The sequence below is a fragment of the Penicillium brevicompactum genome, assembly GCF_028827555.1.
Source record: "Penicillium brevicompactum strain IBT 35665 chromosome Unknown utg000005l_segment0_segment0, whole genome shotgun sequence".
NCBI classification, from domain to species: domain Eukaryota; kingdom Fungi; phylum Ascomycota; class Eurotiomycetes; order Eurotiales; family Aspergillaceae; genus Penicillium; species Penicillium brevicompactum.
The window spans coordinates 5,234,302-5,256,443 of record NW_026623208.1 but is presented as its reverse complement, the minus strand read 5'-3'; the positions used below and the strand labels follow the sequence as shown (position 1 = coordinate 5,256,443).

The window sequence follows — 22,142 nt, the reverse complement described above, 5'->3', positions numbered from 1 at the left end:
GTTCGTGCGAAACCAGCAGAATCCATGGATGTACTGGGGTTTCGGCATCTGCCCAGGTGGTGAATTTGTTTTTCTTCGGCTCAGCCTGAACGTATCGAAGCATCAACATCCACCTTTGTGTTGCACTGGAAGACCGGAATCCTTGAATTGTACGATTTTTACAAAAGAAAAAGGAGGAGATATCGTGTGGTGGACTTGGACATCGTTGCGAGCCAGTGACCACCCATCTCAACCTCGGGACCAGGCACTTACCTTCTTGCGTGGCTGCTGCAAGAAGCACAGCATGTACCATTAGTACATCAGCTTGGGTCTGATGGGACAGACTGACCTCGGCAGGGAGCAAGACAGGCACCAAACACAGAAAACATAAGCGAATTCATGTTCAAGCATAGGTATGCAGCAGTCAGAGGGTGCGCTCAGGCATTTCTATCAGTCGATCTAGGGAAGTCACATCATTTGATCAATACAAGGTAGGACATAATTTGGGTGATAAAAGTGCGGGAAAGACGCTTGGGGGCGATGGGACGTTGAATTAAGCGCTGGCAGAGTTTAGACCAGTAGCATTAGAGAATATGTCTAATGTGGACTCTGGTTATCCTGATGCCCTTTGCGGTAGCATGCTAGATTAAATTTGAATTTGTACGGCAATCAATCTTTGTCTATCTATAACCACCCTTGTATCTTAAGACATCATGGAGTTCCAAGGTTATTCAATGGAATTAATGACAGCTTCCGGTGGAATCCTAGTGGCAGGACTGTGTTACACGAAGCATGCAAACGCGCAAGAAGGAGTTTCAATCCAGACCATTGAGCTATTTTGGAGCAGTTCAGCAATCAGCTCGACTTTGACTCAAGCGGTGTTGTCACTGTAGTGAGACTACTGCAAATCGATTGCTACACCACTTAGTTCGTAGTCTTCAGGTGCGTATGACAAATTGGAACAGATTACAGTACCACGCCGATGCCGAAAATCTAGGATAAGTTGAGAACAGCAGGAGGCAACGAGAAATCAAAGTTCGAGATAGATGGCCACATATCAAGCATTCTTCCTACACCTATGAATTTGCTGGTCTAACGACCACAGGAGTCGATAGCGGCCTGGCGTTGTTGGTCTTTTACTTCAGAAAGTCAAAATTTGTGAAAGCTCAATGTTGGGGTTGTCCCTGTCTATGGAGTTTGTGAGGAAATCCATTTCTTTATAGCAGGGAATACGGAACATAAGTATTGGGTCCTTTTCAGATGATTTCGCATCGTCTTCCTCCAAGAAAAATCATTTGATCCATTGATGGCTCCATATCCACCACAGCACCGAAGTGACTCAGCCGTTTCGCCCGAGGTAGAACCTGTGGAATAGAAACTTAGGAAAGAAGACTGTGGTCCGGATACAAGGAGGTACAGGGAAGCTCGGATCTGGTATATGTACTCCATGCTTTCATGGATGCCGACCCAAATGCAGGCCAGACGAAAACTTTGGTGATATACTTCAGATACTTATCATGAGACAATGTATGTTTTTTCTTTAGTCCAATCGTATTATTTCTACGTTATTTCTGCTAAGGCCAAAGGCTACTAATTTATCGCATATCAAACAGCATTCTCATTATGACATTACCATGGCATGGACCTTGGAACATAGTGTCGTCGAGACCGTCATTTAGGGCAAACTCGAGGAGACCAACGGACTTTTGATACATGTGGAGTACCGGCCGCTAGTTAACAAGACCTTCATCGAAGATAGAAATTTGTCGGTAGTCAATTGGACTGATATTGGGTGGGCGATACACAGCATGCCATTGCCCATCCCCATTTTGAGCACTGCCGAATATCTAGTATCACAAAAAATCATGATACCTGCCATGCATGGATTGCTCGATTGATCAGTCGTCCTCGGCGAGCCACGACTATTCCACAACGACCGCTTGCTGTGCATGTAGCTATGGATATTGCAGGAAAGACCAAAATTTGGCAACGCTTCGTGAGACACAGACCCCTAGTGATTCAGTCTCATGCTCTCTAGAAATAGAACACAGTGGTAACCAAGATGTCAATCAAAGCGCAGAAAGGTCTATGTGTACCTCCTATCAGCTGCTGCCCTGTCTGTAACCGTTCACTCCGGACTTCCAGGGAAAGTGTCGAAGTCCCTCGCCTCCTGTCCCAAAAACTAGACAAGACATCATGGGACTTTGTTATCGCCAATAGACTGTGTTAAAGCTTATGTCTTTTTTTTTTTTAATTGCAAATTTGCATCGGGATCTGACCACAGCTGAAAGTGTCTCGTAATTCCTCAAATTCGCTAGGTTTCCATCGTTTTGATCAAAACTCCTTGGCCCTTTGGTTCTTTCCTGCTTTCCTCTATCCTTTTAGAACAGCTCCAATAGACTGGAAAGTATTGGGCAAGTTCTTTGACTCGAAATGTTCGATATTCCTTCTTAATATTTGTGCTTTTTACCTCTGTCTTCTGCACCCTGCCGGAAACCCTGCGGCCTCTTTAAAAGGAAGCGATTGGATATTCCCAGATTCGGAGCTATTGCCATCTTGCCGGCTATAAAGGTCACCCGGGCTTGTCTGGAGCATCGGTAGATACTTTCAAGCCCCCAATACTATTGTTCTTAGCTAACCAATGGATGGTAGAAGACAGTTGCGATTCAATATCCCATCACAGCACGTGTTACTGCTCTGAGGCTTTAAGTGGTCCACGAAATATCTGCCAATATGCACTGGAAACACACGACTTCAGTGCTCGCTTTCTTCGCAGTAAAAGGAAATAGTTGGCCCTACGATGAAACGCTCACTGACTATAATATCAATCAAAACAAATTGGCGACAAATCCATTGGAATACTGGGGCGAATGGCCCGACCACACATATTTTCCCTCGCCAGAGAATTGGCGCTTTCCTGTATATACACTTTTCCTCGACCGATTCGTCAACGGTGACCCAACAAACGACAACATCAATGAAACCTTGTTTGAACATGACATCAATTCGAATCAGATGCGGCATGGAGGTGATGTGGCAGGTTTACTGGACACTCTGGACTATTTGCAAGGGATGGGAATCAAGGTTAGCATGGATCTCGAGCTTGAATCCCCAAGAAAGGGCGAGCTAACAATATCCCAGGGTATTTATCTTGCTGGACTGGTTCTTATGAACCAACCATGGGGATCTGACGGCTACTCTGCACTCGATACTACACTATTGGATCAGCATTTTGGAACTATCGAGACCTGGAGATCCGCCATCACCGAAATCCATGATCGGGGAATGTATGTCATCTTTGACAATACAGTGTCAACGTAAGGCCCCAGAGTGATGCAGGCTTCATGTCATGTTGTAGGGAACTAATGCCCTGACAGAATGGGAGATCTTATTGGCTTTGAAGGGTACATGAATAAAACAACACCTTTTCTGACCAAAGAGCATAAAGCGGCATGGAAGTCTGGCCGTCACTACGTCGACTTTGAGTTTGGCAATGAATACAATGAGACATGCAATTATCCTCGCTTCTGGAATGAAACCGGATATCCGGTGGATGACTACGTCTATGATGAGTTATGTGGATGTTACGACAGTGACTTTGACCAATATGGTGATATCGAGGCATTTGGTGTCTTCCCTGACTGGCAAAGAGAGCTTGCCAAATTTGCTTCCGTGCAAGACCGTCTACGGGAGTGGGTTCCGAGTGTGAGAGACCGACTCATTCGACATTCGTGCATGATAATCAGCTCGTTCGATATTGATGGGTTTCGCTATGACAAAGCGACACAAGCTACTGTTGATGCCCTTGGAGATATCTCTGGCGCGTACAGAGACTGTGCTCGGAATGTTGGCAAGGATAATTTCTTCCTCCCTGGCGAAATTACCAGTGGAAACACACTGGGATCTATCTTCCACGGGAGAGGCCGACAACCTGATATGCAGCCCGAGACACTAGAGGAAGCATTCACACTGACCAACGAGTCCGACACCATATTCTTCCTTCGAGATCAAGATAAGCAGGCAACTGACGGTGCCGCCTTTCACTACTCAGTTTACCGATCTCTTACGCGATTTCTGGGCATGGATGGCAATTTGGCTGCTGGATATGATGTTCCCGTCAATTGGACAGAAGCATGGTATCAGATGGTTCTCACCAATGATATGGTCAATGCAAACACTGGCAAGTTTGATCCACGTCACATGTATGGAGCGACAAACCAAGATGTGTTCCGTTGGCCCGCTGTCGAATACGGCATCGAAAGACAGCTACTGGCACTCTTCATCACAACACTACACATGCCGGGAATTCCGTTGCTGCTGTGGGGCGAGGAACAAGCCTTCTACATTTTGGATGCCTCAGCTGCTAACTATATATATGGTCGTCAAGCGATGTCACCAGCTACGGCTTGGAAAAACCACGGATGTTTCCAGCTGAACTCCACGCAGTATTTTCAATGGCCGATCCAGTCAGGGCGACTTGGTTGTCATGATGAGACTGTGTCCTACGACCACCGCGATCCCGCTCATCCTCTGCGTAACATCATTAAACATATGTACCAGATGCGACAAGACTATGGTTCTTTGAATGACGGGTGGTGGCTGCAGCTTCTTTCAAATCAAACACACAACATATATCTCCCAGGCTCTGATGGAGTTCCCACGGAGACAGGGATTTGGTCTGTTCTGCGTAGTCCCTATCACCAGATGCAAGATCTAGGAGAGATGGGAAACCAAACTGTTTGGTTTGTCTACCACAATGACAACAAGACCGTGGATTATGAGTTTGACTGCTCTGATCTCACCTCTGCCATTGTTGCTGCCTTCGACACAAACACGACAGTCAAAAACCTCTTCTATCCACACGATGAGTTGATCTTGAAAGATGGCCCCATCAAACTAGGCCTGAATGGCTCTGAAAAATACAATGGTTGTGTCGACATGATTAGCCTTGCGCCTTATGAATTCCGAGCCTACATCCCCAAGGATAAATTTATACCACCACGGCCCATGATAACCAGATTCTTGCCTGGGCACGATGTCCCATTGCTATCATCCGTGGCGCCGGATGAAAGCGAGTCTTTGGATATTGAATTGTTCTTCTCAACTGAGATGAACTGCTCTATGGTGACAGACTCGATTTCGCTGGAATCCACTACTGAGTCTGGAGTAGTACCCTCGTTGGACCTCGATAGTGTGACTTGTGAGACTATGTTACCTGAGACTACATCCTGGACAGGCCATATACCATCAACATGGGCTTGGAAAGCGACTCTGACTGGTGTGTACAACGGTGTGCACAAGTTGACCGTCAAGAATGCAACCAGCGTTGACGGGAAAGCGACAAACGCGGTCGATCATTTCCTCTTTAGGATCGGTCAACATGACAATCCCATCATCTTCACCTCTGCAAACTATTCGAGAAGCCTGCTCCACGAAAAGGAGGACGGTTCGCTCTTCATTACACAGCATGCCGCTGGTGCAGACAAATACCGATACTCGACCAACTGGGGGAGCTCGTTTTCCGAATGGCTTCCCTACAAAGGGGGGAATCATACTATCCAAGAGCTGCTCTGGTCAGGCACAGCCAAACAGAAATGGGAGGGCAAACATGTCAAAGTGGAATACTGGAGTCGCCTCACGGGGAGCAGCGACTATGTTCAGGAGGGTGACAGTGTCCACTGGAACCCCGACGTCCAACGTCGCTTCCCCCATCTCTTTTTCAACGGTCCTTTCAATAAGTATGGCTTCGATGCTGGTTTGGATAATGTCGTGAGACAAGATAGTGATGGGATCTGGAAGTTCCGTTTCATGGCTGAGTGGCCTGCTCAGGGTCAACTCAATGTCTGGGGGATGAATCCTGATAACCAGCCGGATCAAAGCTATATCTACGGAGACTCAAATGGAGACTCGGTCCTCGACCGTCTCCCACCTTCTTCACTCAGCGTAACGTCTATCAACATCACCGACCATCCACCGAATCCTCATCTGGCCTGGAAACTTCACCTCGATGACTCAAATCTGCAGTTTAAACTTGTTCCAGCAGGGTCCAAATATGTCCAAATGGCTCTGTTCTTCCTACTCTGGATTGTCCCGGTCATCACATCATGCATCTGTGCCTTTATGTTTATGAAAACATTCTATCGAATCAAGTTCAATCAACTCGGGGTGAGCGAAAAGAGAGCACTTGTCTCCACGGCATTCATTAACAAATTCAAACCTGGCCATATTGACGATGCTCAATCCAAAAATCCACTTGCGCGGTTTGCAAATAAATCCAGCTTTCTCCAAAGCAGCTCCGCCTTCGAAAATCGAACTGCCCACAGACGAAAGGTTCTGATCGCCACCATGGAATATGAGATTGACGATTGGGCCATCAAGATCAAAATCGGCGGTTTAGGCGTCATGGCCCAGTTAATGGGTAAACAGCTTGGACACGAAGATCTTATATGGGTCATACCATGCGTTGGTGGGGTGGCTTACCCTCTCGATAAACAGGCTCAATCAATGTTCGTCATGATTCTTGGTAACTCTTACGAAATCAAAGTCCAGTACCATCAAATGAGGAATATCACATACATTTTGCTGGACGCGCCAGTGTTTCGCCAGCAATCAATTTTGGAGCCCTACCCGGCCCGCATGGATGACATGGACAGCGCCATATATTATTCCGCCTGGAATCAATGTATTGCTCAGACAATGAAACGTTTCTCTATTGATTTATACCATGTGAATGACTATCATGGCGCAGTTGCTCCATTGTACATTCTTCCAGAGACGATACCTATCTGCCTCTCACTCCATAACGCTGAGTTCCAGGGTCTCTGGCCTATGCGGACACAGAAAGAGAAAACCGAAGTCTGTTCAGTCTTCAATCTCGATTTGGATATCGTGACGCGCTATGTGCAGTTTGGCGAAGTTTTCAATCTTCTACATGCAGGTGCTAGTTACCTTCGCCTCCACCAACAAGGTTTTGGAGCGGTCGGCGTGTCTAAGAAGTATGGTAAGAGATCATATTCTCGATACCCAATTTTCTGGGGACTGCGGAAAATTGGCAATCTGCCGAATCCCGACCCTTCCGACACCGGAGAATGGAATAGGACCTTGCCTAAAGAGAGTGATATCAACATTGACAGCGAACTCGAGATCGGCAGAGCAGAATTAAAACGACTAGCTCAAGAGTGGGCCGGTCTAAAGCAAAGGGCCGATGCCGATCTATTAGTTTTTGTTGGACGATGGTCAATGCAGAAAGGAATAGACCTCATCGCCGATGTTTTGCCCGGCATCCTTGAGTCCCGCCCAAATGTCCAGCTTATCTGTATCGGCCCTCTTATTGACCTATATGGCAAGTTTGCTGCATTGAAACTGGATCGAATGATGAGTCTCTATCCTGGACGGGTATGCTCGAAGCCCCAGTTCACGATACTGCCCCATTTTGTCTTCTCCGGTGCCGACTTTGCGTTGATACCTTCCCGTGATGAGCCTTTTGGTCTTGTTGCTGTTGAATTTGGGCGAAAGGGAGCTCTTGGTATTGGGGCCAGAGTGGGAGGGCTTGGTCAGATGCCTGGATGGTGGTATACAGTCGAGTCAACAACAACTTCTCACTTACTGAAGCAATTTAAGCTGGCAATTGACAATGCGCTCAGTTCAAAACAGGAAACCCGAGCAATGATGCGCGCCAGATCAGCTAAGCAGCGATTTCCGGTGGCTCAGTGGGTCGAGGACTTGGAAATCCTACAATCCACATCGATTCGAGTCCACCGAAAGGAGCGGGACAAAGCCCAGAATCCTTCACCGGCCGCCGGAGCTTACAATGCAATATATGGGATGATGACCCCTCAGGCTTCATCCACGAGATCCGGTGCCTCAACGCCACCATTGCTTGCTTCAAGTCGCCCGGGTACCATGGGGTCACTGCAGCGAAGCTCCATAGTTTACAGCCGTGACCCAAGCCCCCGCGGTGATGGAAGGCCAAAGTCAGGCCTCGGTCGACATTTGTCCTTTGATGTCCGACCAATTTCCGCCAGTATCGAGCCACGCGGTCGCCGTGATCTCGGCAAGAGCGGCGTTGGGGAGGGCTATGAAAGCGCCAGCGCCGATCGTGTTCCCGAGGCCGAGGAAGATAGCGACGAGGAGATGATGGCAACCTGTTTTGGGGATGATGATTATTCCATATCAATAGATGGGGCAGATACCGTTCGACCCCAGACACCAGATTCCGGTGCTGCTCTCACTAGAGAGGCACTATTTGCCCAACGTGCAAGCCAAGGCTCCTTGCTGGCACGATACAGCCACACACCCTCAAGTTCCACGGCTGCAAGTACTGCCGGCACCGAAGATACCTTGATACCCCCTTCCCGTCCTTGGACCGAGCCAGGGAATCGTCTTAGTAGTGCGTCTGTGCTGTCTGTCGATTCAGTGGTCGGAGAGAAGAAAGACTTCAAGCTCCAAAAAGTGGATCCATTCTTCACTGATAGTAACGGCGAGTACTATAAAGCTTTTGAGAAGAGGCTGGAGAATTTGAATGGAGCCAACTCAGACACATATCTCTGCATTGAGCAGTATCTCGAGAAAAGTGAGAAGAAATGGTTCAACAAATTCCGTGATGCGCGCCTTGGTCGAAATCAGGGCTCACCAGCCAGCTCATTGCATCGAGGGAGAGGAGGGCCATCACCTGATGGATCCATAACCAACGATGAAGGCATATCCCGGGATAGTGGTGGTGCTGAACGAAAAGAGCCACAAGACGAGTTTATGCTGGGAGATGATTACATACCGCCGACAGGGTTGAAAAAATGGATGCAAATCCGGATCGGGGAATGGCCCGTCTATTCCCTGTTCCTCGGGCTGGGTCAGATCATCGCTGCAAATTCCTATCAAATCACGCTACTCACCGGAGAGGTTGGTCAGACCGCTGAAAAGCTCTACGGGATCGCGACGGTATACCTGATCACCTCAATCCTGTGGTGGCTCTTTTTCCGCTATTGTAAATCGGTACTTGTCCTCAGCGTTCCTTGGTTTTTTTACGGAACGGCATTTTTGGTCATTGGTGTGGCACACTTCGAGTCAAACTCATACACTCGTGGATGGATTCAGAACATAGGAAGTGGTCTTTATGCTGCGGCTTCATCCAGTGGCTCAATCTTCTTCGCTTTGAACTTTGGCGATGAAAGTGGAGCACCAGTCAAGGAATGGGTCTTCCGTGCCTGTCTCATTCAGGGCACGCAACAGGCATATGTCATCGCTCTTTGGTATTGGGGGTCAACCTTGACTAAAGCAAACAACGCGGGAATCGCGAATGTCCAGGGGAACATCACCAACACCTGGAGAATGACGTGCGTCAAGTTCTACATTTTACCCAGCTCACTGAGCGAGTGCTTGCTTACATGAATACAGGGCGATTTGTACCCCCATCACATTCTTTTTGTGGGCTATTGGCCTCATCATCTACTTCGGTCTACCAAACTACTATCATCAAGCACCGGGCAAGGTGCCGTCATTCTACAAATCAGTTTTCCGACGGAAAATAGTGCTTTGGAACTGGGTCGTGGTCATTCTCCAAAACTTTTTCCTGAGTGCCCCGTATGGTCGGAACTGGAATTGTATGCTTCTCTTATGTTTGCAAGGATGTAACTACGGAATATGTGCTGATGCTGTTTCTTCATAGTCCTCTGGATCACCCAACATGCCACCGGGTGGCAAATACTGCTTCTCTGCGCGGCTTTCTTTGGTGTCGCATGGATTGCAGTCCTCTTCTTTCTAGCGAGATTGTCAAAATCCCACAACTGGATTCTTCCGGTCATTGCCTGCGGCCTGGGCGCTCCACGCTGGGCTCAGATATGGTGGGCAACATCTGGGTCTGGTCTATTCCTTCCCTGGGCGGGAAGTTATACCGCAGGAGCGTTGGTCTCTCGCAGTCTGTGGCTCTGGCTTGGTGTCCTCGATGCATTACAGGGCCTCGGGTTTGGAATGATCCTCCTGCAGACTTTGACCCGTATGCATATATGCTTCACTCTCATTGTGTCCCAAGTTCTTGGCTCCCTTGCAACAATATCTGCCAGAGCATTTGCGCCAAACAACATCGGGCCTGGGCCAATCTCGCCTGATATCACAGCTGGGGCGGGCGCGCTTGCTAATGCTTGGTTTTGGGTCGCATTGCTCCTGCAGCTTGCGATATGGTATGTCCACTCAACTTGCCCTCTTGTTCCCCTTTACGCGGGAGTCTAGCTGATCTTCGTTATACTGCAGTTGCGGCTTTCTGCTCTTCTTCCGGAGAGAGCAGCTTTCGAAGCCTTGAAGGGTTATCCAATTCGATAGAGACCGAAGGAACGATTGAGTGAGTGAGTGAATAAGACTGTCCGTAATGAATTCACTGGTCTTCTGGAGCATATCATGATCTGTGGTGGTCTTTTGTCTATCAAACTAAGATTCGTGCGGTAGTGAGCTCAAGATGTGCACGCTTGTTGAAAGGCAGACACCAAGTAAATTTACAGAATACCCCAAAACTATTACCCAGGCCCAGTGAGCTATTTAGCGTGACTAGTCGGTCAAGTTTATGATGGACAGTCGGGTATGAGGTGAGGGGCTATCATACGGTGCCGCTCTGTGAATGCTGTCCCCACGACCCGAGAGCCCCCTGTGTGAGTAGTTGTTTCACTCTGTTTACTCAATCATATCATGAACTTCCCAATCACCGGTCGGACTCTGACCTATTCCACGGTCGGCGATCATGAAATAAAGCTTGATTACTACCTTCCCGTTGCCACGGGGAGGCTGCCCGCCATCATCTACTACCATGGTGGGGGGATGACTGCCGGATCTCGGCGGAGTGTCCCATACCCAGGCTGGCTTTATGGTAAGCCCTGAAGAGAACAATGCGAATGAACAAATTCATTGACCACCCGCAGACCACTGCCAGAAACAAGGCTATATCTTCATATCTGCCGATTACCGCCTGTGCCACCCCACCAACACCCTGGACCAGATCGATGATGCCAAAGCTTTGTTCAGCTTCCTTTCCAAGGACTTCGAGGACAATTTGCCTGAGTCCATTACTTTGGATACCTCGCGAATTGCCGTGAGCGGCTTCTCCGCCGGTGCATACTCCGCCCGTGCGGCCTGTGTGTATGCAGACCCGAAGCCTGCCGTGCTGATCTCCGTCTACGGACTGGGTGGCGACTTGCTCCTGGATCATTGGACTCGCGGCCGGCCACCAACCTCCATAGCAAAGTTCGTCGACCTCAATGAAGTTCCTCGCTTGCTTGCCGACAAAACAGTTGTCAGTGACGATTATAAGGAAGGAGAACCGCTGCCCAAGCGCTTTGCTCTCACCGTGCAATGGGAGCTCGATGGCACCATGCTGGACGGATGCTTTGGAGCGCCCGGACTCGGATCAAAATTGAACGCTGTGGACTACTCATTGCGAGAAGCTGCAGTTCCTCAAGAGTTGAAGCCGGGAGTCTTGCAGTCCTTGGTCACCGAGACATATCCTCCTTCTGTGTTTGTGCATGGAACAGCTGACGAGGTTGTGCCGGATCAGGAGAGTATTCATCACCACAACCAACTCGTCCAGCTTGGTGTCAAATCAAAACTGTTGCTTGTGAAGGATGGACCGCACGGTCTGGGAGACTTTTCGGGTGCTAACCCAACGGTCTCCAGGGATACGGCAGCAGCATACAACAGTGCCCTCGCATTTACTGACAGTGTTTTTGCTGCGATCTAACTAGTCTTTCTGACCTGGATGAGACGATCTTTGGTTCTATGCTTCTAGACTACTCTGAATATGTCTTATATATACAAATTCGAACAATGCTCACAGTTTTGCCTTGCCACACTCAATCTCTGACCAGCTCTCTTCTCTCAGTTTCACGTACTTCGTACCATCCAACCAGTACAGGATGTCACCAGCACAGTCTTGGGGGTTCCAACCCTTCTTCACCAAGTCGCCCTTTGCTTGCTTGAACGTCACACCAGTCGCAACCTTCTCGGTGAGACGAACAAGTCGAGGAAGAGCATACGATGGCACACCCTTCTTTTTGAGCTCGTCGTACAATGTATTCATCAACTCAGTCTCAACCGCTGGTAATTCCAGTGTAATACCAGCGGCTCCAGCCTGGCCATCGTAACTACATTCATGTTAGCAGGAAAACTTATAAAACAAAGGCCCGGGCAACATACCTTTTGAGCTTTACACCGTACACGACTGCATCATGAACACCCTCGATCCGACAGATATGGTCACGGATCTCACCCGCACTGACGTTCTCTCCCTTCCAGCGGAAAGTATCACCAACACGATCTTGGAACCTGACCCAGCCAGACTCATCCTGCACAACCAAATCACCAGTCCTCTGGAACAAGTCGCCCTTTTCAAAGACGTCGCGTAGAAGCTTGGCTTCAGTCGCACTCTCATTGCCCAAATACTCGATGAGCAAACCACGGTCCCGCACGCGGCCAATCGCCTCGCCTTCCTGCCCAAGTCCAGAACGAACGCAGAATCCAGTCACGGGATCTCGCCACGGGACCTCTGCATCAGTATCATATTTAACGATGAAAGTATCATCTTCCATAAAACGCCGGATAGGACCTGAGAAGCCGACTTTGCCAGCACCCCAGGCGCCAACACCATGGTTATCGAATTTGGCGACTCCCTCGGTTGAGCGGTAGAATTCGCGGATCTCAGGGACGTTGAAACGGGTGCGGAATTTCTCCCAGATCTCCCCGCGGAGCCCATTGCCTGTTGCCACTATGCATTTGTGATCTTGGTCGTACAGTGATGGGGGTGTGGAGAGCAGGTACCGACATAGCTCACCAATGTACAGAATACGGGTGGCTCCTGAGTCGTGTACATCTTTCCAGAATTGAGAAGCGGAGAACTTGCGACGCAGGCAGAGGGTGCCACCGTTACCAACAGAGCCACACAGACCAGTGAAGAAGGCCGTTCCATGGAACAAGGGGAGAGATGAGTATATGCGCATGGGGTAGTACTTTGAACGGTCGTTGACGTCTGTTGAGAGCGGAGTTGAAGTGATAAGAGTGAGCATGTTTCGAATTGCACACGCTTTGGGTTTTCCCGTTGTTCCTGATGTGTATATCAAGACAGCAAGATCTTTTGGTGTGCGCTTCGCTGCTGGAAGACCCAGTGGGGAGAAATGCTGCAGCGTTTCTAATGTGAGGAGCTCTACTGAGCCTGTTTCGGGAGTGCCGAAAGATGAGATGTTCAATGTGAGATGGGGCAAGTCCACGCAGACATCTTGTGATAAATCTGCAGTCGAAATTATGGACTTAGAGCCTGATACGCTCAGACAGTGGGTGAAAGTGTCGTCTGTTTGGTGGGTCAGAAATTCTCGTCTTCCATATCGAACCCAAGGCGCTCACCTCGTAGGTTGGTGTTGATCATAGCAGCCACCGCGCCCAACTTTGATAGGGCGTAAAGAATCACTACCATCTCCGGGGAGTTGGAAGCGAATACTCCCACCGTTTCACCCACACCAATGCCACGGCCTTTCAACAAAGCAGCCAGTCTATCAACCACTGTAAATATGATTAGCGATGCATGTAAACCCTTTCTTCTACACAGGCAGTACTTACGATCCTTTAGGTGATTATATGACCACACTTTGTGCTCAAACCACAGTGAATCTGCAGCTCCCTGTCCTTCAACCTCGACCACTCGCTCGAGCATCTTATAGATTGTTGCTGAGCCATCGAGTTTAGCGATGCGCTCTCCTACACGTTTGGCAAATGCCTTGTCCTTGGAAATTGCGGCCAGATCAGTAGAGATGGCTAGTTTTGCGTTCAAATACGCTCCAGCGGCTGCCGATAAAGCCGATGCCATAGCCATGGTGGGCACCCCGATTTCGGAGAGCATTTCCATTGCGACGAACTGAAGTGCTTGCCCCGAAAATGGCCAGCGATGTCTTTGGGTAATCGGTATATTGTGCACTCGTTATTGAAACTCTTCAGGCTTGACATGAATAGCCAGGCGTCAGATATAAACAATCTCGAACCCCACGGCCCAACAGGTCCGGAAGCAAAGCAGACTAGATCTGCCGTGATATGACGAAGCTAGTCCGGCGCTATACACCAGCCATACCCGGTGCAGTCTACTCCAAGCAGCATGGCGTGAAGTGGATCTCTTTGTTACCGAAATCCCCTGTATTTGCCTCTCGGTATCGTTTTCCCCGCGGTTGAGCTGGCTGGGTCTTCCCCAGAATTTGTGGATCACGACTTCCCGTGGCTGTGGTCTAGTCATGTCTCACTCTGCTATGTTTGCATTTGTACTCCGTACGGAGGACAGTTGTTGATTTGGACGTATCTATACACACATTCCCCCTGCATGGACAAGCCGCGAAGATCGTCCTCGGGTTCATACGTATTGTGGGGCAGTGATACAGTGTTGATACAGTCCATCCACCAATGACAATCACCATATGACCACCGAGGGATACAATATTACGGTATGATACGTAAATAACAGCCGAAGTGCCGGCAGGTGTGGTCGGGTGGAAACCGGAGGAAGACAAGAGCTTTGTTTGCAAGTGTTTGCAGCTACTTTCTACTCGGCTCGGACTTCACAAGCCGCGGTCCATTTGATCGACCCACCGATCGTCGGGAGAAATAAAACTGTGAGATCTGCTCCGTTTTGCTTTCATCTACGCATACAAGTACTCATATTCATCATGTCGTCAGCACAGCAACGTTTGAACTCTGTCGCCAACCAGCTCGCGGCTCCTGGCTCGGCCCGCCAGAAGATCCTCGCGAAGAATGCCGATGATATCGTAAGTCGCCGATAGCAATTGAGATATGGCATTCCCCTAAACAGCTCTGCAGGTTATCACCTATCTCGCCCGTACCCCCTGACCAAGGCCCGCAAGGGTGGTCTGAAGGATACAACAGTAGATGACCTTCTGGTCTCACTTCTTACCGTATGTATTTCCAGGAATAGGTCAATGACCTAGCTAATCCATCACAGAGCGTGCGCGAGAACTCCAAGCTCGACCCCAGCCTCGTCGAAGATGTCTGCGTCGGAAACGTCCTCTGCCCCGGCAACGCCTATGTCGCCCGCTCCGCTGTCCTGGCTGCCGGATTCCCCGTGACTGCGGCCGCCTCCATTGCCAACCGTTTCTGTTCCTCCGGCCTCCTGGCTGTGCAAAACATTGCCAACCAAATCATCGCGGGTTCGATTGATGTTGGTGTGGCCGTCGGAGCCGAGAGCATGAGCAAGAACGCCGACGGCGGCGCCCCCGAAATGTCCGAGAAAATCGCCAAGCATCCCATCGCGTCCCAGAACTCCCAGCCTATGGGCCAGACCTCCGAGAATGTCGCCAACCAATTCGGCATCACGCGCCAGCAGCACGACGCCTTCGCCGCGAAGAGCTTCCAGAAGGCCGAGCGCGCCCAGAAGGCCGGTTGGCTCAATGATGAAATTGTCCCTGTCAAGACCCAGATCAAGGACCCCAAGACCGGTGAGGTCAAGGATGTTGTCGTTGACCGTGACGATGGTATTCGATACGGTACTACTCCCGAGTCCCTTGGTAAAGTCCGCGCTGCCTTCCCCCAGTGGGCTCCTAGTGCTACCACTGGTGGTAACGCCAGTCAGATCACTGATGGCGCCGCCGCTCTCGTTCTGATGAAGCGTTCGCGCGCCCAGGAGCTTGGCCAGCCCATTGTTGCCAAGTTCTGCGGTGCTACCGTTTCTGGTCTTGAGCCTCGCATCATGGGTATTGGACCATCTCTCGCTATCCCCAAGATCCTGAGCAAGTTCAACCTGAGCAAGGATGATATTGATATCTTTGAAATTAACGAGGCTTTCTCCTCAATGGTAAGCTTACAACATTTGCCCTGGCTGTTCCGTGCCTAACATTCATGTCTGCTATAGGGTGTCTACTGTGTCAATAAGTTGGCCCTCGATGAGTCAAAGGTCAACCCCCGTGGCGGTGCCATGTGAGTATTCCCCGCGTCTTTCTTTTGTGGGCCCTGCTAATATTTGGAAGTGCTTTCGGTCACCCTCTCGGCGCCACTGGTGCGCGCCAGGTCGTTACTGCTCTGTCCGAGCTGCGCCGCCAGGACAAGCGCGTCGCTGTGACGTCAATGTGTGTTGGAACTGTAAGCATCCCTCGTACATTTTTCCGGTCGTCTCAGTATACTGACTTTTTTTTCCAATAGGGCATGGGAATGGCCGGTATTTTCGTTTCTGAGCATTAAGCGGTTGAAATTATATCATTCCCAGGCAGAGGATTACGCTGAACCTGTAATTATACATTTGTTGTTGCGCCCTGAATACGACCTTGATAATGTAAATCGGATATCGCTTGATCTCTATCGCTTTCGGTACTCAATCTCGCTTGATATATTCAATGCCCCTGGCCAACCAACAACCGATGGTAAATCCGCTCACGGTATCCATTTCATTTCGATGGAAATTCACAGTCCAGTCTCCTGGCGCTGGCGCATCCAGTCCACGAGGACAAGTCAAGACCCACACATCTCCTCCCAGGTATTTCATTGGGGTTGCATGTCCTTCTCCGAGATATCCATCGAAAGCGCCGTAGAGGGTTCCCGCCTCGCCAATGCAATGGAAAGTAGAGTCAATCTCCTTGCAGTGGTAGATACCTTGGAAAGATGTTTCCTTCAGGATGGATTCATCAGGGACAATGCGCGTGGCAATGAACTGCTTTTGGTTGTCTCTCACGCGGTGCACGATCAGCGAGTCCCCATCAATTGTTGCAAGCGTGTGGGTGTTCTTCGCATTCGTCTCCGCGGACAATTTCAAATTTTCCGAGTCTCCTGCGTAGCTAACCGCAATCTCTCCCTCTCGCGCGCCCTTGGCCACAACAAGTGATAATCCAGTATGCTGGTCAATGAAGGCCCCGAACCACTTCTCGGTCGGTTTGATAGTACTCACCGCCGGCTGAGCAATACCCAAAACCTTTCGCAAGATCTCATCAGTCAGTTCTGATGCATCCGCATCACTGTTCAATAGAGCAACGACGGACAACTGCTCGCTCGGCGCATGCCGACGGTCCAAACGGAACCCTCGCAGAGCACCACCGTGACCCACGGTCTTCACATTGCCTACCATTACATGACTCAGCCCATCACCGTAAGTAGCAGACGTGCCATCCTTGAATTTTGGCCCATTGATAGCGGCTTGATACCAGTTTGGCTCGCCCGAGGTGATACAGTCGTCTAGATACTTTTCATAGGCGATCATATCATCCAATGAAGCCACCAGACCCGCATCACCAGACCACTCCATGCGGTTGACCGCCGGTACAAACCCGTGCGTCTCATTCCCTTCATAGCCAACACATGGCTCTGGATGCTTCGCGGTATTCGGGCACAGGAATGCAGATTCCATACCGGCCTGACGAAGGACGCGTTCTTCAAGAAGTTTGCCCAAAGATTCGCCCGTTGCGCGTTCAATGACTCGCGCAAGGAGATGGAAATTCAAATTACAATACGAAAATTGCGTTCCCGGCTCAAATTGGAAAGACTTTGTCCGTTCGAGCATGGGCGGACAATCCCTATCAACCAAGAACTCATCATCAGGCTTGGCGCCCAGGAGAGTGGTCATGGCCCAGTAATCGCGCAGACCAGACTGCATGTTGCATAGCTGATCGATGGTCAGGCCGCCTTTGATAAGATCTGTGTCTAAGATTTCGGCTAAAAGATCCGACAACTTGGCACGAATGTCCACATTGGCCAGAGTTGGTGGTGGATTGCGTTCCAGGTCAAAGAGCAAAGCGCACACAAATTGTTTGGTGATTGAACATATAGGTAGTTGCGTTTGCGCCGTCAATGGAATTCGCTTAGTGAGGTCGGCGAATCCCCATACGCGTTGGCCGAGGAGTTTGCCTTCTTTGAGGACGGCAATGGCGCCTCCTGGGCCTCTGTGGCGACGTGCAATGGAGTCCAGAACTTCTTGTAAATGCATAGGGTCTGGCATATCTGAGATGAGCAACACAGCTGTTCTTTCGTTGTAGCCTTGGAACTGGGTGAGGTGAAGTGGGAGGAAGATTTGATGGATTACCCCACTTCTTAGCACCCACATCACCCGTGGATATGGATGATTGATAGCAGCCCTGGGGCGATCATATTCTCGGGCGACTGTTCAAAAGTCGAGCCTGGCTTCAGCCCTGGAGTAGTAAGTAGCATCCATTATTTCCACCCACTTTGTGTAAATGCTTCAAGGGTTCCTGTTTCACGGGCGAGCCTCGACAAGTCAGCACCCAGGTGATATCCGTGGATATGTTGCGACCTCGGGAAGATTAGGCCGAATACTCCAAGGGTGTGTAGTATGGATCCATAGCGCCTATCTCCTGAAGTCACAAGGAGGATCAATTCACGGCGCAGCAGAGACGGCATGGCATGCATGTCAATGAAATGAATATATCGTTGCTTATATGCTGACAAGACCTCGGGAGGCAAAAATGGAAAGGCACAAGTGGTACAAAAGACATGCTGGTACCTGCCAAGGCTCAACCCTCATCCATAGATGTAGGTAGGTAGGTGAGCAGCTTGGGGGAAGTTTTGAATATCTCATTTGAGCACCTCTCATCTGGGCACCTTGGCACTCTCAAGGTTTCAAATTCCGCGGAACCATCAGAAGAAAGGACTACCAGCCTAGTCTACCGTTTACCACAACCCACAACTTGGAAATCCTGGAGGTCGCCAATACCTTGACCATGATGAATGTCAAGTAACCCTCGGTCTACTCGATAGAAATAACCCGATTTGATACCAAGATGATCCTGTAAGGGATTCCAGCTTTGAGTTTGCTAAGATTACCTAACACTGGAACGTGGATCAACTCGAACTTTTGAGTTAAACTCGCTTGATTTTCTTCCCTCGTGGGATAATGCCCAGGTGGCTTATCTTTCCAATGTTGTATCACTCCAAGGTTAACGAGAAACAGCAAAACCTACACCAAAGTGATAGACAGACACCTACTCCGTACTCCGTACATCACATCGAACTCGAGTTGAACGGTGGAAATCGAGTTTCGGAGCCGTGATAGTCCTTGAGCATTTTCGATTGATAGAGTTTGAGATTTCCCCGGAAAGAGATGTTATTATATTGTTTTAAACCTCATCACGGTGCTGTTCAAAACTTGGAGGACTCGCTATCATGAACCAGGGTTGTTAATGTGATAGACACCCCGAGCTCTTGGTCGCTGCTTGCGGGTGCTCCATTGATGCAGACCTCGGGACTTCTAACAACAACATCGATTTGGCCGACGAGAAACACGATACTGATTAGCCCAGCCTGACCACCACCCAGGAACAAGTTTCAGACACGAAAATTATAAATGTTGGCTTTTTTCGGTACATCGAAAGGCGACTCAAATGCGAAACCAAAACGTGATATACGGAGTAGTTAGTTAGTCGATTGTGGTTGGTAAGCATGTGTCCGTACAAGCACAATAATTAGTCCTCGTCACGGAGTTTTTAAACACATCCTCGAGGATGTTTGATTGTGACAATCGGTCTCCGAATGCCATGGTCGGCCCTTGTAATTGAAGGTATCTGGATATGCTCCGAGACACAGGCGCCTCATATCACAGAATGCAGACTTGGTGAGCAAGTTTGATGACAACAAAATGCCGAGTCCAATGATCATACAAAATTGTCAAAGCGGTGGAAATTGGGTCGGGGGGGCAAATCGGCCCACTCCGAGACGAATTATTGCAGAGATCACATTTGGGCATTGACAACAGTCCTCCGTACTCCGTACCTTGCAGGAGACTAATGTCCCCTTTTCTGCTGATCAGCAACAAAGAGTGCTTATACTCATAAAGGGGGGTCTAAGAATAGACAGTAATATATGGGAAATTAATGAACCCCCTGATGCAGATACAATGTCTCTGCAATGACACCCAGTGCTCCACCAGACAGGGTGCCTCCGTCGTCGCCCTAGTTTGTGTGCATAGGGTCAGATGGACCCCACCGATGACAAAATTCAGGGTGTGCCCACTTTTGGGGTAAGGATTGTCGGATGCTGACCAGTGTCCAAGCGACTGAAAATGGACAGAGAGGAATATTTCAAGGAAGCGGATGGAAATATCCGGGGAGATCGAGCAAATCATCGAATGAAGCCTCAGGATCCACTAGATTCTGCATATTTTTGGAATCAATGATTCGACGGTCGGGCCAATCGGCTTTCCCTAAATTGGGTTAAAGTGGGCGGGCAAACGTGTCGTGACCCACTGGATCCGCCGAACAGCGTAGTGGCGGATTCTAGACCGGAACTCGCTGTCTGGAACCTTTCGCTTTCGTCTTCAAAGTTGTTTCTTCTTCTCGTCAATTTCCGTTTTCATTTTCACTTTCTACTTCAATTTCTTCCCTTATTTCCTGGCTACACTCTTTTGCTCCAGGCTTTCCTATTTTCCACATTTCATTCTTCACACACTTTCGCTACATACATTCGCTTCTTCAAAATGCGTTCTGCTCAATTCTTTGCCCTGGCGATGGCCGTCGCCACCTCCGAGGCCGTTTCTCAAGGTTTCAACTACGGTGCCACCAAGGGTGATGGCAGCGTCAGGACCCAGGCCGACTTCGAGACCGAGTTCCAGACCGCCAAGAACCTCGTCAACACCGACCATGCCTTCACCAGTGCTCGTCTGTACACCATGATCCAGGGTGGCACCACCAACGGCCCAATCGAGGCCATTCCCGCTGCTATCAAGGAGAAGACCGAGCTCCTCCTCGGTCTCTGGGCCTCCGGTGGCACCATGGCCAACGAGATCGCCGCTCTGAAGACCGCCATCAGCACCTACGGTGATGAGTTCACCAAGCTGGTCGTCGGTATCTCCGTCGGCAGTGAGGATCTCTACCGTAACTCCGCCATTGGCGCTGGATCCTCTGCTGGCCCCGGTCTCGAGGCCTCCGAGCTCGTTGACTACATCAACCAGGTCCGTTCCGCCATCTCCGGCACCTCTCTGAGCGGTGCTCCCATCGGTCACGTCGACACCTGGAACGCTTGGACCAACAGCTCCAACGCTGCCGCCATTGAGGCTGTCGACTGGCTCGGTTTCGACGGATACCCTTACTTCGAGAACACCAAGCCCAACTCCATCGACGATGCCGAGGGTCTGTTCCAAACTGGTGTCAACAACCTGAAGGCCGCTGCTGGCGACAAGGAGGTCTGGATCACCGAGACTGGTTGGCCCGTCAGCGGTGAACAGCAAGGTCAGGCCGTTGCCAACGTTGCCAACGCTAAGCAGTACTGGGACGAGGTTGCCTGCCCTCTCTTCGGCAACACCAACACCTGGTGGTACATCCTCGCCGATGCTGGTGCCAGCCCTAGCTTCGGTATCTCCGACTCCGACTCCAACACCACTCCTCTGTTTGACCTGAGCTGCAAGTCTGCCACCAGCTCCGCTGCTTTCGCTTCCGGTACCCCCACTGCCTCCGTCGGTGAGAAGGCCGGCTCTGGCGCTGCCTCAGCCACCGGTACCTCTGGTGCCTCTTCTGACTCTGGTGCCTCTAGCTCCAGCTCTGGCTCCAGCTCTAGCTCCGGATCTGGCTCTGGTGCTGGTGCCGCCGGCTCCTCCGCTGCCCACTCCTTCACCGCCGTGCCCAGCGGAACCCGCCCCTCCACCACCCCCAAGGCCAAGAGCTCTTCCGCATCCGTCTCCGCCTCTGCCTCCGGCGCTGCCTCTACCTCCGGCTCTGGCTCTTCCTCCGGATCCTCTGGCTCTGGCTCTGGCTCTGGCTCTGGCTCTGGCTCTTCCGGATCTGGCAGCGGTACTTCCGGCTCCGACTCCGGCTCCGGCACCTCTTCTTCCACCTCTGCCTCCTCTTCTCCTAGCTTCAACTCCGCTGGCCGTGTCACTGGCTCGGCTTTCGGTGCTCTGATCGGTGCCCTCGCTCTCGCTTTCACTTTCTAAGCACATTCTTTTGTTGGGCGATTAGGAGTGATTGGTTGGCTTAGTCGCCTCGATCCATCGTGTAGATGATCGGTGATTTGTTTAGATTATGTATTATTTTTTTTTTGCTTTCCTTCAGATATTTTCTCAACAAAATGAATTTATTTACTTTCATGATACGCCAGTCTCCAATCTTTGCATACTTTTTAGTCAAACCCACTGTATTTGACAACTCGATCACTAAGTTCTGTTTGTAAGACTCACTCAATCCATTCACTTGACCCTTGACCTGGCT

At 50.0% G+C, this 22,142-nt stretch overlaps 6 protein-coding genes across 6 annotated transcripts; 4 read left to right on the top strand and 2 right to left on the bottom strand.

Annotated features, from left to right (window-relative positions):
* Positions 1 to 2,712: 2,712 nt before the first annotated feature.
* ags2 (alpha-1,3-glucan synthase Ags2) lies at positions 2,713 to 10,273 on the top strand (the record flags this gene model as incomplete). The annotated part of the gene is made up of 5 exons (XM_056957146.1): positions 2,713 to 3,296; positions 3,357 to 9,311; positions 9,373 to 9,578; positions 9,644 to 10,154; positions 10,225 to 10,273. 5 exons carry the CDS (start codon positions 2,713 to 2,715, stop codon positions 10,271 to 10,273), a joined length of 7,305 nt encoding a protein of 2,434 aa, XP_056811480.1.
* A 380-nt stretch (positions 10,274 to 10,653) lies between these two features.
* Positions 10,654 to 11,698, top strand: N7506_007852 (alpha/beta-hydrolase; the record flags this gene model as incomplete). Its single annotated transcript, XM_056957145.1, has 2 exons — positions 10,654 to 10,831; positions 10,884 to 11,698. The coding sequence occupies 2 exons, from the start codon at positions 10,654 to 10,656 to the stop codon at positions 11,696 to 11,698; spliced, it is 993 nt and encodes a 330-aa protein (XP_056811479.1).
* A 90-nt stretch (positions 11,699 to 11,788) lies between these two features.
* Positions 11,789 to 13,852, bottom strand: N7506_007851 (putative bifunctional fatty acid transporter/acyl-CoA synthetase (FAT1); the record flags this gene model as incomplete). Its single annotated transcript, XM_056957144.1, has 4 exons — positions 11,789 to 12,101; positions 12,154 to 13,300; positions 13,354 to 13,509; positions 13,567 to 13,852. 4 exons carry the CDS (start codon positions 13,850 to 13,852, stop codon positions 11,789 to 11,791), a joined length of 1,902 nt encoding a protein of 633 aa, XP_056811478.1.
* An 805-nt stretch (positions 13,853 to 14,657) lies between these two features.
* N7506_007850 (putative peroxisomal 3-ketoacyl-coA thiolase (Kat1)) lies at positions 14,658 to 16,182 on the top strand (the record flags this gene model as incomplete). Its single annotated transcript, XM_056957143.1, has 6 exons — positions 14,658 to 14,756; positions 14,844 to 14,903; positions 14,951 to 15,799; positions 15,857 to 15,921; positions 15,972 to 16,083; positions 16,144 to 16,182. 6 exons carry the CDS (start codon positions 14,658 to 14,660, stop codon positions 16,180 to 16,182), a joined length of 1,224 nt encoding a protein of 407 aa, XP_056811477.1.
* A 130-nt stretch (positions 16,183 to 16,312) lies between these two features.
* Positions 16,313 to 17,926, bottom strand: N7506_007849 (uncharacterized protein; the record flags this gene model as incomplete). The annotated part of the gene is made up of 1 exon (XM_056957142.1): positions 16,313 to 17,926. The coding sequence occupies one exon, from the start codon at positions 17,924 to 17,926 to the stop codon at positions 16,313 to 16,315; it is 1,614 nt and encodes a 537-aa protein (XP_056811476.1).
* A 2,490-nt stretch (positions 17,927 to 20,416) lies between these two features.
* On the top strand, positions 20,417 to 21,868 carry bgt2 (GPI-anchored beta-1,3-endoglucanase EglC; the record flags this gene model as incomplete). The annotated part of the gene is made up of 1 exon (XM_056957141.1): positions 20,417 to 21,868. One exon carries the CDS (start codon positions 20,417 to 20,419, stop codon positions 21,866 to 21,868), a length of 1,452 nt encoding a protein of 483 aa, XP_056811475.1.
* Between the last annotated feature and the right edge of the window lie 274 nt (positions 21,869 to 22,142).